At 39.5% G+C, this 14,698-nt stretch overlaps 1 protein-coding gene across 1 annotated transcript in view; it reads right to left on the reverse strand.

Moving 5' to 3' along the window:
• Window positions 1–1,960: 1,960 nt before the first annotated feature.
• The window catches only part of STIM2 (stromal interaction molecule 2), a 350,713-nt gene continuing 337,975 nt past the window's right edge, over window positions 1,961–14,698 (reverse strand). The window contains exons 8-12 of the mRNA XM_069202138.1: window positions 14,047–14,214; window positions 12,552–12,652; window positions 11,253–11,491; window positions 7,223–7,424; window positions 1,961–3,365 (exon numbers count right to left, since the gene is read on the reverse strand). Coding sequence (XP_069058239.1) covers window positions 2,888–3,365; window positions 7,223–7,424; window positions 11,253–11,491; window positions 12,552–12,652; window positions 14,047–14,214 — 1,188 coding nt within the window. The 3' untranslated portion in view covers window positions 1,961–2,887. The remainder of the gene's footprint in view (window positions 3,366–7,222; window positions 7,425–11,252; window positions 11,492–12,551; window positions 12,653–14,046; window positions 14,215–14,698) is intronic.

Raw genomic sequence — 14,698 nt, forward strand, 5'->3', positions numbered from 1 at the left:
GTGATGTGTAATATAGTGGACAACTCTCACAATGGGAAAAAATAAACGTGTTAATACTTCTGTTCTTAGTACTCGTAACTATCTGTTGTATCTTTCACTGGGACAAACAATTTATTACTTCAATTCAGACTACTTCAAGGTTGCTGTTTTGTTGGTTTAATGGCTATGACTCAAAGTTAAAATTAAGTCCTGGTTTTATTCAACCTTTTCACTAATATTTAGAAATGTATATAGCCACAACTCATGAAATACCTGCCAGACAATAATAATTTGTAAAACCTGTACACAGACGTCTTTATCAGTTATGTTCATCTTTCTCTTTTTATGTTTGACTAATTTGTAGGTGTGAAGAGCAGTCTATTAATAGGAAGAATTGCATTTGCTGTTCTTGTTCCAGCATCCCATCTCAACTTTAGACGTGTATAAACATGTAGCTCCATCATAACTATTCTGTTCTGTATTTACTAGTACGTTATCACAATCTAAGAAAAACAATTATTAAATGCAAATTTGTACAGACTTCAAGAATCCATTAGGAAGAAAAACTTCTACTGGTTTGCATGCTGACACAAAATCTGTAGAGCAGTTGTAACTATATCTGCAGAAAGTGCAAAGAGTTAGCTTAACATTGGTGTATTTCAGGGTTACACATCAAATCAAGTGCACACCACTTGCTAATGGCCAGGTACCTTGTTGGATTTTGCATACGAAGATTGCTTCACAGAGGATCTCAAATTTGAAATTTCGAAAATGTGGCAAATTCATAAGATAAAGAGAAAACCCTTAGCCGTGGCATAATTTGCTTCTAAAAAAAATTCAGTATGATCAATCTGAAGAAATTAATTTGCACCTACCTTTATTCAATGACAGCCTGAGATGCGACTTATGTACTAATAGGCTGCATCACAAACTCTACATTCGCAGATGATCGCAAAACGACCAGCCTAACGAATATTAATTAGACAGATAAAGTTTGCAACCCCCTCTGATTTGCTGTAAATGAAGTAATGTAGCCATGCAAGTGACAGCAGACCATGCCCATTAAAGGGACTAGAGCTACGTTAAATAAAAAATGTCTCTCATTAAGGAAGACTTTTGGAGGAGCAGACTACTGCCTGCTTCCATTGAAACTGCTTTCCCGATGCCCAAATAAAAAGTTGCCCAAACAGGGATAGGGTTCCTCTTTGCGAATCAGAAACCATGCACCTGTGGTAAAAAACACCGATACATTCCTTTTTAAACGCACATGTGAGAGGATGCCCTTTTTATGCACCTACCTGACCATTCAGACAGTCGCAAAAGCACTTTTGTAAGTCAGAAAGGCTTTTTCCAAATAGGATTTTTGTACATATTAAAAATATATTTTGCATTTACAAATTACGCGATTTTCGGAATCACAGACTTTGTGGCTGCAAAATAAGTGTGTATGTCACACCACAAGCACCTTAATTGGAAGGCAGTAACACTCGGGTTTTCCCCTAACTACAAAGCTGCGACCAAACGTGTAAAAACTGCAGATACATTTTTGTACACGTTAGCAAATTGAACAAATGTATATATCTGTCTACTTTGCTACTGGCACAGTGACACAAAGATAGCAATGCGAAGTTTAAAAAAAAAAAAAAAAAAAAAAAAAGGAAACACCGTGTCCAGTAATACCCGAGAAGGACGCACAAGACCTCCTCATGTGCCTGCACAATTGAACAAGCCACTCTTGTGCTTCCGTACAGGCGATATACCAATTATAAAATTATATTTGTGTGCACACAAAATGTGAAAACGTACAGTTATGCATAGTAGCGCACAACTTTTGCCATCAACAGGATTAGTGAGGAAAATGATACACACGCGACAGACAGAACATATAACCGTATAGAGAATGAAGAAAGGGCAAAATACTAGGAACCCGATAAAAAATAGAAATAGCTCATAAGCAGAAAGGTGAACCAATAACAAAAGATCAAGACACAATAATGCCTCCAATTTATTTTCCTTTTCCACAGTACAAAGTTTCACAAACCAAATATCTTTTTTTGCATTCATTCAAAGTCTGTAAACAAGTGCCCATATTTTCCCAATTTAAGCATGTGAATGTCTGAAGTCCTTAAGTTTCACCTCCATCACTTGCATAAGGAATCAAGAGCCTCCTCATCCGCCTCCTCGAGTTAAGTTACCTTTACCGATCCATATAGCCTGCAATGCAGTAAAATCACAGTGAAAGCCCTGAAAAGAATCGTAGTCTTTACAGCAGGACTCAAACCTTTAAAATAATAATAATAAATGCATCTAGAGAAGCGTCCCATAATAAAAGCGCACGTTTTCATTCCCAGAATTCTCAATTAGAAATTCTAGGCTCTACTTAAAAACCCATTAAATCTAAAAGTGAAAACAATCCCATCCAGGCTCCGTCGGTTTAAAATCCTACACAGTTTCACTTTCAGAGATACTTTTCCAGTCTGGAAAACAGTAGTGCAATTAGTTTTATTTCCTTTAAGTTTAGTCCAGTATGTAAAATGTCATAGCTATGTGGAAAGATAAGAAGATGCTCCAGTAAACGAGAAACTTTTGCAAGCCCACGGGCTTCCGAGTCCTTTAAAGCTAGCAAGTCCAAAGTGGCTTTAAAAACATAAAATGTAACTAAAAACTTAAAAGCAGAAATAAATAAGCAAAAGCTACTGTAAACACCGATCAACTTGTTAATGGTGATTTTCAGTGATAGCTGGCATGACCTTTTACTTACGAGTCATTAAAATATTACACAGTTGAACTAAGGAGCATTGTACTATGGCATCCAGTCTGGAAAGACCCAAAAGAGCTACATTCCAAAAGAAGAAACAAAAAGGAAAAATCAAGTCTACTGTTGCCACTGCTTAAGGTTTCAGTGAGCTTACTTAGAAATCTTCTTAAAAAGGCTCTTTATTTTGGATGACTTTCTGTTTTTCTCTCCATTATGAGACAGGTCCTGAGGGATGTTCTTTAACAATGAGTTGTCCAGGCCTTCTTCATCTGGTTTGCTGTCACTAGGGGAAGAGAAAATGGACGGCTGGGGAGGTTTTGGGACTGAAATGGCACTTGAGATCTGATGCATACTGCAGGACTTCTCCAGAATGCCGTTATAGACTTTGCTGGCGGGACTGAAAACCATGCTTTGGCTTTCTGTTAGTCCCAAGACCTCTGGAGAGCTGGTTGAAATATCTGCAGTCAAAGCAGAGTCCCCAGTTGATGGTTCTTCAAAGGAGCCCTCCTCCTTAGAGATCTTTCGAGGAGTGGCTATTTGGTGCAGCTCAAGGCTCATCGGAGGAGACTGCCTCTTTCCAAAGGAAGAATTCAAAGAGTCACATTCTGAACCAGTGTCTTGAACTTCCCTGAATATAAGAAACCAGAAACGAATGCATTAGAACTTAGACTAACATTTATCAACTGACATTTCTACAAGTAAAAGGAAAATTACTTAAACGTGTTAAACAAAATCATCTTTTCCCTTCTTATACTTCCATGCAATTCATAAATGCATTCCTGCAATGAATACTGAGGGAAGTGGAAATGCCTGTACACAGTACACTTTCTGGCAGTAGTGGGTGGATGCACTGAAACACAGACCCTCAATATAGTAGTGACTCAGTAAAAAGTAGAACTATAGCAGACAATAGTTTTCAGAAGAAAAACAATGTAATTCAACTATTAGTTCAAAGAAAGCGCACAGCAACACACTCGCTTATCGACTGTAAGTTCCCTCAAGTAAATGTTCAAATTAAACTCTAGACTGCATTATATTTAATTACTTTATGTTACCTGAAAAAAATCTGTCCAGGTCAATCCAAACAGAACATGCAGCAAACACACTTAATTTCCAAAGGTGGAGGTGGTCCTTTATCACTAAAAAACTATCACTTTTAATCAGGTAAATAAAGTAATAAGACAAACTTAATGCCATTAATTAAGCTTAGATGGTGGCTATGGAGTAGTCATTTCCAATTACGCACTGATCTTGTACTGCATCCATTCTGTGTATTCGACTCAATGGCCTCAATGAAGCATAAAGTGATCCAAGGAGAGGACGATCAGTGTGCCTACTATTAGTGTGACCTCAACTCCACCAACTTGGACATGCTCAGCTTCTGAGCAGTAAGTAGGCCTTACTTTGGTTGGCAAAACAGTAGCTACTGTTTCATACTTACATCTGGTTACTTATGGCACATACACAGCTGTAACTGTTTATACAGGAAATGAGCTCCACATTTCACCCGACCCTCATTTCTGTGGGTAATATTAATTGCAACAAATTCCTTTTTACTTTGACATATGCTTCTTACAGGGTACAAGACATAAACATGACTGATTTTGTTGTGATGGGTTTGAGAGTTCAGCTGTCACTTACAGCCTACTCCTGGGACAGGAAACTCCAAGCAGTACTGCATGCTTTGAATATCCATTAGCAAGACTGCTAGAACTGTGACAGAATTTTCAAAATATTTATACACACAATTATACATTACAGAGTCTTACCTATTTACATTGATGCACATGCCTAACCTAGATAACCAAGTACAATTTAGCTGCTATAAGAAAGGATGCTTAGATACAGGATGGAACCAGAAGTGCACCAAAATAGACAAGTATATAAAACAGTTTAACATGCAAAAAAGCACAGTCTATAACACTTTTAGCAAATTCACCTTTTCTTTATGGTCACTCCAGATATTTTGTCTTTTTACTTGAACCTAGGAGTGCTGGCTTTAGGGCACTGTGCATTGTATTAATGCCAAGTAAACTGTAAGTGCTTTCCCTCGAAAACATGTAATGTTAATTTGAACTCCATATTTGGCCTATTTAACTTCCTTATAAGTCCATTCTGAATGGTGCACAGAGAGCAACTATCACATGCAATGTTAAATGTCATATATGGGCTGCAGCGCATATTTACAAATTCCACATATGCGATGAAAAACATATCTCTGCCAGGAGCACCACTGTGCTCTGGCTAGGCTGATGTTTAAAAGCACTGTAGTAACACATAGCAGTAAAAACTGACTTTGCAGTGTAGGAAAAATCTAAATTTAAATATGCATGTCACCTCTAAAGTGTGCCTTGTTAGCTTCCAGGGCAGGGTGGCAATATATAACAAGCATTTGCAATGTAATGGGTCTCGTGTTTGCTCGAGTTAAAGCTATTAGCGTTGTAAACTCCTAACCGGACTTTTCTTACCATATAAAGTGAAAAGTAAAACAGTTTCACGTAAGCGAGCCGACAGCCGCCATGAGTGCAAAGCAAACACATAAAAGGAAACAGAAGTTTGCTCGCAGTGAAATGTATCAGCAAAAGTGCAATTATCCATGTAACCGGCAAAAGTGCAATTATCCATGTAACCGGCAAAAGTGCAATTATCCATGTAACAGGGTCGATGTCAGCAAAGCGCTTGAGGCGGGCTAAACACCGGCAAAGGCATGACATATGCCTTTCACTAATTAAATCAAGCTAATTAAAAAAAAGCAAGCCCACGAACCAACCAAACTGATGGGCTTGACATGGGTGCGCTTAAAAGCCCGCAGAGAGATTACACCTGTGTCAGAGTGCTTTGCGCTCAACCCTATAAGTAGCACACACTACATATTTGGGTTAGTGTGTGCTCCCAGTGAAATAAAAGGCAAACCCTATGTCACTCTGTAGGATGGGTTATACTTTTCTCTAACAGACCTTGATGAATTTAAAATCTTTATTATCCGCCCCTGCTTAGAAAGAGCTTGAAAAATGAGTCATAGTTATTTCTTGCTTGGTTTTTAAAATCTGATTTAATGGTGAAATCATTTTGTTTTTGAAACTTAAGCAGCAAAGGTAATATTGTAAAAATGTTAGGCTGCCACAACTGGCTTAAAACAAGTTCAGTGTTGCCACATATCCCAAATCCACAGCTTAAATACACATCATTGATTAGGAAAGTTAATGATTCTGGCTCAGAGGACCTTGGTGTTGTGTGCTGGCCACTTTCCAAGGATTAGCTACCTGGGAGTGTACAGGAGCAGTTAGCAGAACAAAAGGCAACTTTATCACTGCCTCTTTTGACTTGAAGATGCCAAAAAGGGTTTCACCAATTCATCCCCAAGACCCTACCAGGGCACTGGGGATGAACATGAGCCAGATAGTCAAGGGAAAAACAGTTTTGGCCCTTTTAGGTAGGGGAATGGCAAATAAATTGAGGACTGTCTGGTGGTGGCTTGGTCCGGATATCTAGAAACAGGGACTCCAGGGTAATTTTACTATAAGGCAAAAAGGAAGTGTTCAAAATGAGGTAAGGGGATTGCGAGACAATTGTTAATATTGAGTGGTAGAATTTCTCCCATCACTGCCTAGTGCATAAGATAAATCTAGCACCTCCACCTCCTTCAAACGTTACCAGTGAAGATCGATCTGAAGAAGACAATCCTGCCGGAAGATCCACCCTGACTTCTTACTCCTGAATCCTGCTGGCACTCAAGGACTGGAACTGCTCTCAAAGGAGCAAGTGTCTGGGCTCCTGTTTACTTCATTTAAAGATAAAAAAATGCAGGATTACTCTGGACTCCAAGTGGGTCCAGTTGACTAAAGAGGACTAGACCCTAAAGGAGACCTGACTAGAGAGGGGCCTGGTGCCCCAAGCCTGCTTTGTGGGAATAGAAGCAGCGTAACTGACCAGAAGAAGCTTTCGCAGGAGCTGGAGTGTAAATATGAAGGTAAAAAACTTGTCCCAGACAACCCACTTGGAGGAGGTGACCTTCGTGCTATCATGGGAGGCCTGGTTTTGCTCCTTGGTCCTGGCCCACCATGAATTGTTTGCCCTTGAAGCACTTTTTAGATTAAAACCTAAAAATATAAACGTACCCTAACCTATGATCTTGGTGTTGGTTTGTTCATTACATTTTTCTCAATTGGTTTTCAAATTTTAATTTACTGTGTTTCATACTTTAAAATTGTTGGTACTGCTTTAATGCAGCACACACTTCTTTGAGGGATAATCTGCTGCTTATGGCGTAGTTACCAGGGGTTGACAAGCAATCCTCTCAGAATTGGCCATACCAGAGTGGAATTATTGATTTGGCAGGGGTGCATCACTCTGAAGTTAATAAACTAATATATGAAAAACTGCAACTTGCTTTCACAGTTAGCATGTACAACTATTCTTTCACTAAAAGCAAAAAGGGAAATTAATATGCATAGGCTGTGACATGCTATTAATCGTGTGCCATACCACTGCTTGTCGGCAATGAAGTATATTGCTTCCTCCTCCGCATCCGTGCGGTAAAGAGCAGGGCAGCTTGCAACTGAAAGGATGTCAGGATCAGGAGACTGCAAGATATGTTGGGCCTGTGGAGACGTTTGGATGACACTTCGTCTAGACCGACATAAGCTGCTGCTTCTTGCTAATGTCCCATGAGTCTTTACAATTGACCCTAAGGAGAAAGATAACAAATATAGAACAGATTGTAAACACAAAGCAAGTTGGTTTGTTGTCAAGCTCCTGGCTAATAAGGAACCAATATTGTTTGATCAGCTCGGGTACGATTCAAGAAATTAATTTTAAATAAAAATACTTCAATTTTTTTAAATATCAAAATCTATTTTTCCTTTAAGGGAATGTTCTGGTATATCAAATACCATTTAAAATTAATCAACATTGTAAATAAAATCTACCCAATTACATTTCTAGTTAATGTTGGCAAATATGTTTTGCAGTATTGGCATGATGCCTTAGTTTAGTTTTCTAACACTTTTTAGACTCATGCCTACATACACTCACTCTACATATACTATCATACTGAGCGAACGTATCTCAATCAATTCCATTTACATCTGAGATACATGTATCAACATTTCCCAATACCGTTGGATACACAACTGGCAACATTACAACAGTTACCACAGTTATATAAACGGAACACATACATCATATATACTGTTAAGAACAAAAGTATCATTCCGGAAAAAAACAGCAAAATATAAACTTCAGAAACACACAATTCCCCCTCATAATGGAAACCTAAGTATTTATCATTGGTAATGTCACATAGACAAACCACATCCACTATTAAACAAAACACATAAATAATACCCTAACATATATACAATTGACGCCTTTGAGTTCGATATAATCATCCCCCGGGCATGGGCTCATAACCTCCCACATTTAGCCGTCTGGAAGTAATACACATCGCAAACACAAATCAGTAAAAATATATAAAAACTGATCATATGTTCACTCGTGTGTTCAAGTACACAAACCACACACAGATCTACTTTTACACACCACTCGAAATCACAACAATCGGACTTGAACAAGTTGACTGAGACTCTGATTCAGAAACCGCCAGCACTGCGCACACGAGCACCAACACAGTTAATGCTCTAAAAATATCAAGAGTAAACTTCCAAATATCACCCACAATGGTTGGGGTACCATATCCAGAGAGTTCGTAAACAGGGATGACAAACACTATGAAATACAATTACATTCTTGGTCAACTTCTCCAAGACGTCCATAGCACAGCAATCGCAATTGCGTACATCTGTAGACAGTTCACCCATAGCACACAATGTTCATACTAGTGTACATAATACAATGATTTCCTGAAATTTAAGTACGTAAATCTGCACCCCTTCCCTCAAAATAAATGCATTATTTAATTAAACACACAAATGTAGTTTCCCAGAGCGCCGTAAAAGAAAAGTCTGTTTGCTGACAGAAACAATCATATACACACACCTACAGAATTGTCGACACTGGAAATGAAGGGTGTTCTTGGATGCCAAGTGTGGGGTCTGTTTGGGTAACATTCCCTAACAAGTTTGGTCTGACATAAGCACAAGCATAACAAAAATGTGTGTCCAGCAGGAAACATTATAGACTCGGTCAGGATTCCGGGCAAGTAACTCCAAAATCCAAAAGCTCAGGTCAGAAAATGATTGCCCTAAACTGTATGGTGCTCTCGATCAAAAAAGGAATCACCACAGCCCTGTGGTGAATGTCTCAAATTTTAAGTCAGTTCATATACTGGCAGCTTTTAACGGCTTTGAAGGATATAGTAATACCAATAGATATTTACAATTGTGGAGCAACTCGTCGCTGCATGCGAAGACAATTTGTTGGTTTAAACCTACATTGTAAAAGGAAAACACACTGAGTTCACACATCTGCTAAATAAGATCTGCTACCTGCACCCCAATTACCTTCCCTGAAAGGCGAGAGTTAAGCTGGCCCATATTTAATTTTGTAGGGAATTGCTGCCAAATCTGGGGTCATCAGTCAAGTTGATTTATTCTACCAACAGAGAGATATATATATATATATATATATATATAATAAAACCTGGAGGAGCAATATTGCTGCCTACATACTTGCTAGAATACGATACTTAGACATTTTCACTACAATCCAGACGTTTCTACTTTTACAGCATCACACCACATTCTACAAACCAGGGTCTGCATTACAGGTAGGGTGCTCTGTCCTACTCACTACCATGACGCAGACCGGACAGTGCACTCTATTACAGTGAATGTGCTGCTCAGGGTTTAGGTGTGAACGTCCGCCTACACATTAGTGAAAAGCAGACTTTCATAAACCTTCAACCCACCTTCCCGTGCAGGTGCAAGCTGGTCTGCATTTCAAAAGGGGCACATATCTCACTGCAGGCAGGTGCAGGCAGTGACTTCACCCATCTACATGGGGGTTGCCCACAGGGTCCCTGGGACCTCCCCGATCCCGTCTCAAAGAAGAGTCGTCAGTTTCAGACTGACTGCACCCCCTCTAGGCCTCACAGCCTCTTTCCGCTGCACAAGGTTCTGTAATGATGCAAATGAGGGCATGACCCATGGTATTTCTCCAGCAAACATTTACCATTGGAGCGACATCACAGAAGGCCACACGAAGTACCCCAGAGGCGCATAAAACTGGCACACACACTGTTACACCCACATAACACCTAGCCTAGCCCCTGATCTCACCTTGTTCAATCTCAACATAGCTACTTTCTTTCACTGAAGACTATGTCTCTCACTTTCCCCTTGTTCTCTCAAACTCCCCCTTCACTCCCACTCCCTCCAAAGAGAGATCATCTACTAACACTACAGTGTTTATTTTCAGTGTGTGCAACCTAATTAGAAAGAGACTGATCTCTGTTGTCACGTACACTAGTACTGACGGTTGTCACGAGCAGTCGGTGCATGCCTTGTGCCAGTGTTTGCCAGTGCTGACAGGCCAACACATGGTGCGGTTGTCTCCTTTTAAACTTCAGCAAAGGGTATAAAAATTCCATAAAATGTCACAATGCCAGCCCATCCAGTCTATTCCAACAGCTGTGGATGTGAAGGAATCATCCAAATTATCACATTCATATGGACGTGAGGGTAAACCTGTAGAATTGTTCCTGGCATTTGGCAACGCTAGCCGATACAGTCAGAGACTTCCTGAAAAAAAAAAAAAATACTGGGCCCTGGCACTTAATTTCTTTTTAACAAATTAGGCACTGTGAACATAGCTCTAGGAAAGGACTCCACATAAATAATATAGGCATCTACATAATAAAGAAATCCATTCGCCTCAAATGTGGTAGTCAGGGCTAACAGCTTCTGTACCTGGCTTGCCCTTTGGTTACCTTGGTGCCAGTGGTCATGAACCCGACAGCATTAACAGAAAGTAAGCTTCGCCATCAGCACCGCCTACTTTCAGTAGTTTTCATCTTACCTTTGCCTACCCCTTCAGCAGGAGACAGGAGAACTGTATAAGGAGCTAAGAATGGAAAAATGGATCAATCAGGTTATGTCATTTTGGGGGGGAGGGGGTTTAAGAGAATTCATGACGTCATATCCTCTACATTGGCATTTTTGGGACTCACTATAAAGGAAACTGCTGTCCAATGGTGGTTAGATGAAGTTGTTGAGGGGTTCCCTAGGAAATGTGTAAGGAACCTTAACACTGTTGGCCACAAAGAAAGCGGACAGTCAGTCATATACCTAAAACAGCTATGCCTACAAGTTTACACATGTCGGTGCCTGCCCGCAAACTCAATTGTTGGACAGATAATTCAATCTAGCAAACGGTCTGGGTTCAGCATCGGCTGTAAAGAAGTGTCACTATAAAACAGACCCGATGAACCTGTGAATCTTTGTGTAGGGCAACAACTGTATTAGCTAAAAACCGGTTTTAATTTCATAAATGCTTATACAAACCATTTTGTACAAGAATGATTACTATTTGTGTCATAGGATAGCCCAGCACGTACCGGGAAATGGGGAAATGATTGGAGGTGTGTCTTCATCCAAATCATCCACTCCACCTGCGATAGGGTAGGGTGGAATGGAGACCCGAGGCATCACCACCCAGCTGTGCTCTGAATAGAGAGTAGAAGTCAGATTGGGTAAACCAGAGTTGTGCACAATCTGGAAACCGCACATCTTTTCAATCTGCTGCCATCGATAAAGACGTTCCCGCAAACATGAGGTCAGCTCAGACAGGGCTTTCCTAGAAAACAACCATAGTTCAATGAACCTGTAAATCAGACCAATCCCACAATGGTTCTTTAGAAGAACATATCTTTACACAGCACATTTTGGACTACAGTATCCCACCTCCCACCAGCAAAGACGCTGTTTTTTGGACAAAACGCTTGGAGACACCACTCCTTGCCTCACATTAGAAACAAGCATATATGATTTCAATATTTACTGTGCTGCAATACAAGCATCTCAAGATTTTCCAACAGCAGGTTTATGTACAAAATATACAGGTGATAAGTATGATCGTCGTTGAATTGTGAAATACATTGCTTGTTGAATAAAGAGGAATTTGCTAAAACCCTTCCTTGCTTTTTGAAGCTCAACTTGATTAAGACTACATTAATAAGAAAAGGGGTGTACAGCTGATGGTATACATTAGCCAGTGATTTCGACATTGAGTCCGAGACTTCAAAATAATGATCCTGAAAGCAATTGATTGAACCCTGATTAAGTTCTGCATTGGACCAAAACATATTGGTTGGCAGGGTTGAACTGTTCTTTTAAAGAAGTTTTGCCAGTCTGAATTCAACAAAAGGAGTTTCTTTAAAGGAAACTTGATTATCTCATTCCTGACTTCCAGGATACAATGCAGTGGAAGGAAACTTTTCTAAATTGAATGGTTTATGTGATGACATTTCGATATGGTGTTTAAATGGAGAAAAAACATGACAAATAGAATGCTTCCCTATGTGTTTAGGTAGTTTTCCTTTGATCTGGGTTTTAGGCACCTAAGAACCATTGAGGGTTAAGCACCGCAACACTGATAGCCAGTAAATATGTCTTAGCAAGTGCTGTGTTTTCTGCCATATCTGCTGTTCTTACTTGGTTAGAGAATACCTCAGGGTGCTAATTCAATCACCACATCAGCTAGAAATTTCTGAGTCACAATCAAATACTTAATCGAAAATTCTGCAGAAAGAACAAATGATACAAACTGTTCTCCAAACTTCAAATTTTCCTCTGACATTTCTGAATATGCAAAAATGCCAGCAATGTTTTTTAACAGTGCAGATCAATTTTCTTACTTTGCTTCAAGAATCTTATGGTCCACTTCATCCAGAGATGAGCTGTGGGCTACATGTAAAGTCCCAAAGACTGTGCTTCTCTTCTTTTTGATTTTTTCAGCCTGGATAAAAGGGGTGGGGGGTAAATTCAAAAGAAACCTTAAATATAATATAAATGACTACAAATTAAAGATTTTTGTCAAAAGCGTATGAAAAAATCTTTAAAATCACACTTCATGTTATATGAAAAATAGCACTACATGTAAATAGAACCAGGTTTCATGCGTTTGGTAGTTACAGGGAATTCATCTCAGGGGATTTTGGTTAAAGTGGACTTGCCTGACATCACACACTGTGTCAGTGGGGCACCCACACTCGAACAATGGAATTTGATACATTAAAACTACCTCCTAAGTGATGCTCCGGTAACCTGTCTGGTTCTGCCCATGCCTTGCAAATCTCTTTATGCTTCTGTAGCACCTCTGACTTGGAGAAACTTAGATTGATGGAGGGATACGATCAATTTTATACTTGGCATGTACATTAAATTTCCCTGAAAGTGACGAAAGGGAGAAACCGAGATCAGTAAGGAGAGCGATAAAAGTTAGCTAAGGGCCTGCAACTTCTCGGCACGCAGTGAGGCAGAATCACGAAATCTCATCGTACATGATACTAATAAGTGAGATTTTCAAACCAACAACTGATGCTGCCAAACATTCAGAATTGTGACCTCAGCAAATATAAAATGTGGAGGATGAATACCTAGACTGAAGAGTAAGCTAAAAAGTTGGTGCTTCTATTATCTTTTAGCTGCAGGTTCATACGTAGGTGCAGCACCAAAACATAATGAGAGCACAACATGATAACCTGATGCTCAAGCAACATCTACACTACCCTTATAAGCCACATGACAGTCACACACTTCCATCCATGAACAGCGAACAACCTGTCCATAAAAGTGATTCAGCTACTCGTCTAGGGCAAGAAACACTGCATAAATCCAACTACAATACAACCTGTGAGCCGAGATGTGATAGGAGTCACAGCTGGCAAGACCAATGAAATTCTCAATTTCAAGACCGTTTGGTGAACTATTTGTCATATAAGACAAGATAAAGCGACCAACTAAATTATGAGTCTCAATTAGAACGCTTTTTTCATAAGTAAATCTGATATTCTCCTGGAAAGCCACTAGTATGCCACAGCAGCTCTTAGAAAAATACGTCAATCAATAGTTATGTGCTCACAAATATGAAACAATAGACGCATCTAAATTGGCTTTGGACATTTTGCTGACCTCCTAACCATAGTGGCCAAGTAGGAGTATTACAAAGTGAGTACTGGTAAATAAACTTTAATGTAAATGATTAGTATAAATCACTCAATTGAGCCTTTTCTTATCGTACACACTACCCCGTGGTGCTCTCAGCACAGTATGTTAAGCATACAAACAATACAGCTTTTCAACATTACAAAATTATCTGCATTGGGTGTAACCGAGAAAAGATGACATTACCTCTTCTTTGGCAATGGCCAACTGCATTTCTGCATTCTGCTTTTTTATATTGTAGTACTGAACTTCAACCTCATGAGTTAACTGGAGCCATTTCTGGAGTGTGTCAGGAACAGACCAATTGCTTCTTAGCTCAAACTCCTTTTCGGCCTTCTTTAGTGCCATACGGACCTACCAATCAAAATGACCAGCACAATAAAAATGAAAATACCCATTTCATACGTCTACACAATCAAACTGACACAAAGAAAATTAGGTTGCTAGCAATTGCATTGTAAATGTTATGATATTTATAGATTACAATTTCAAGCCCTTAATGCAATGTAGTACCAGCACAAAACACCTTCAAAGCTAGTCAGCAAAGTATCTAGGAAGTTGCAGGGTTAAATTTATTCAGTTGCTCACGTGCACAACAGTACTTAAGGGAATTTTTCTTTCTCCAATTATATGTATGCTTATATTACACAGTGGCAGCTGTCACTGTGTAGTTATGGTTAAGCTAGACTTTCCATTGAAAAACATTTTTTGGTTGGGCAGTAACTATGACCCCCCGCACCACCACCACCAATGAACAAATGTGCACCAAATTTGACACTCGCTTAGCATAGTCAACTAAAGTAGGGGATGACAAATTTTGTGCACTTCTGTGTGGGGT

Source organism: Pleurodeles waltl, chromosome 1_2 (genome assembly GCF_031143425.1).
Source record: "Pleurodeles waltl isolate 20211129_DDA chromosome 1_2, aPleWal1.hap1.20221129, whole genome shotgun sequence".
NCBI classification, from domain to species: domain Eukaryota; kingdom Metazoa; phylum Chordata; class Amphibia; order Caudata; family Salamandridae; genus Pleurodeles; species Pleurodeles waltl.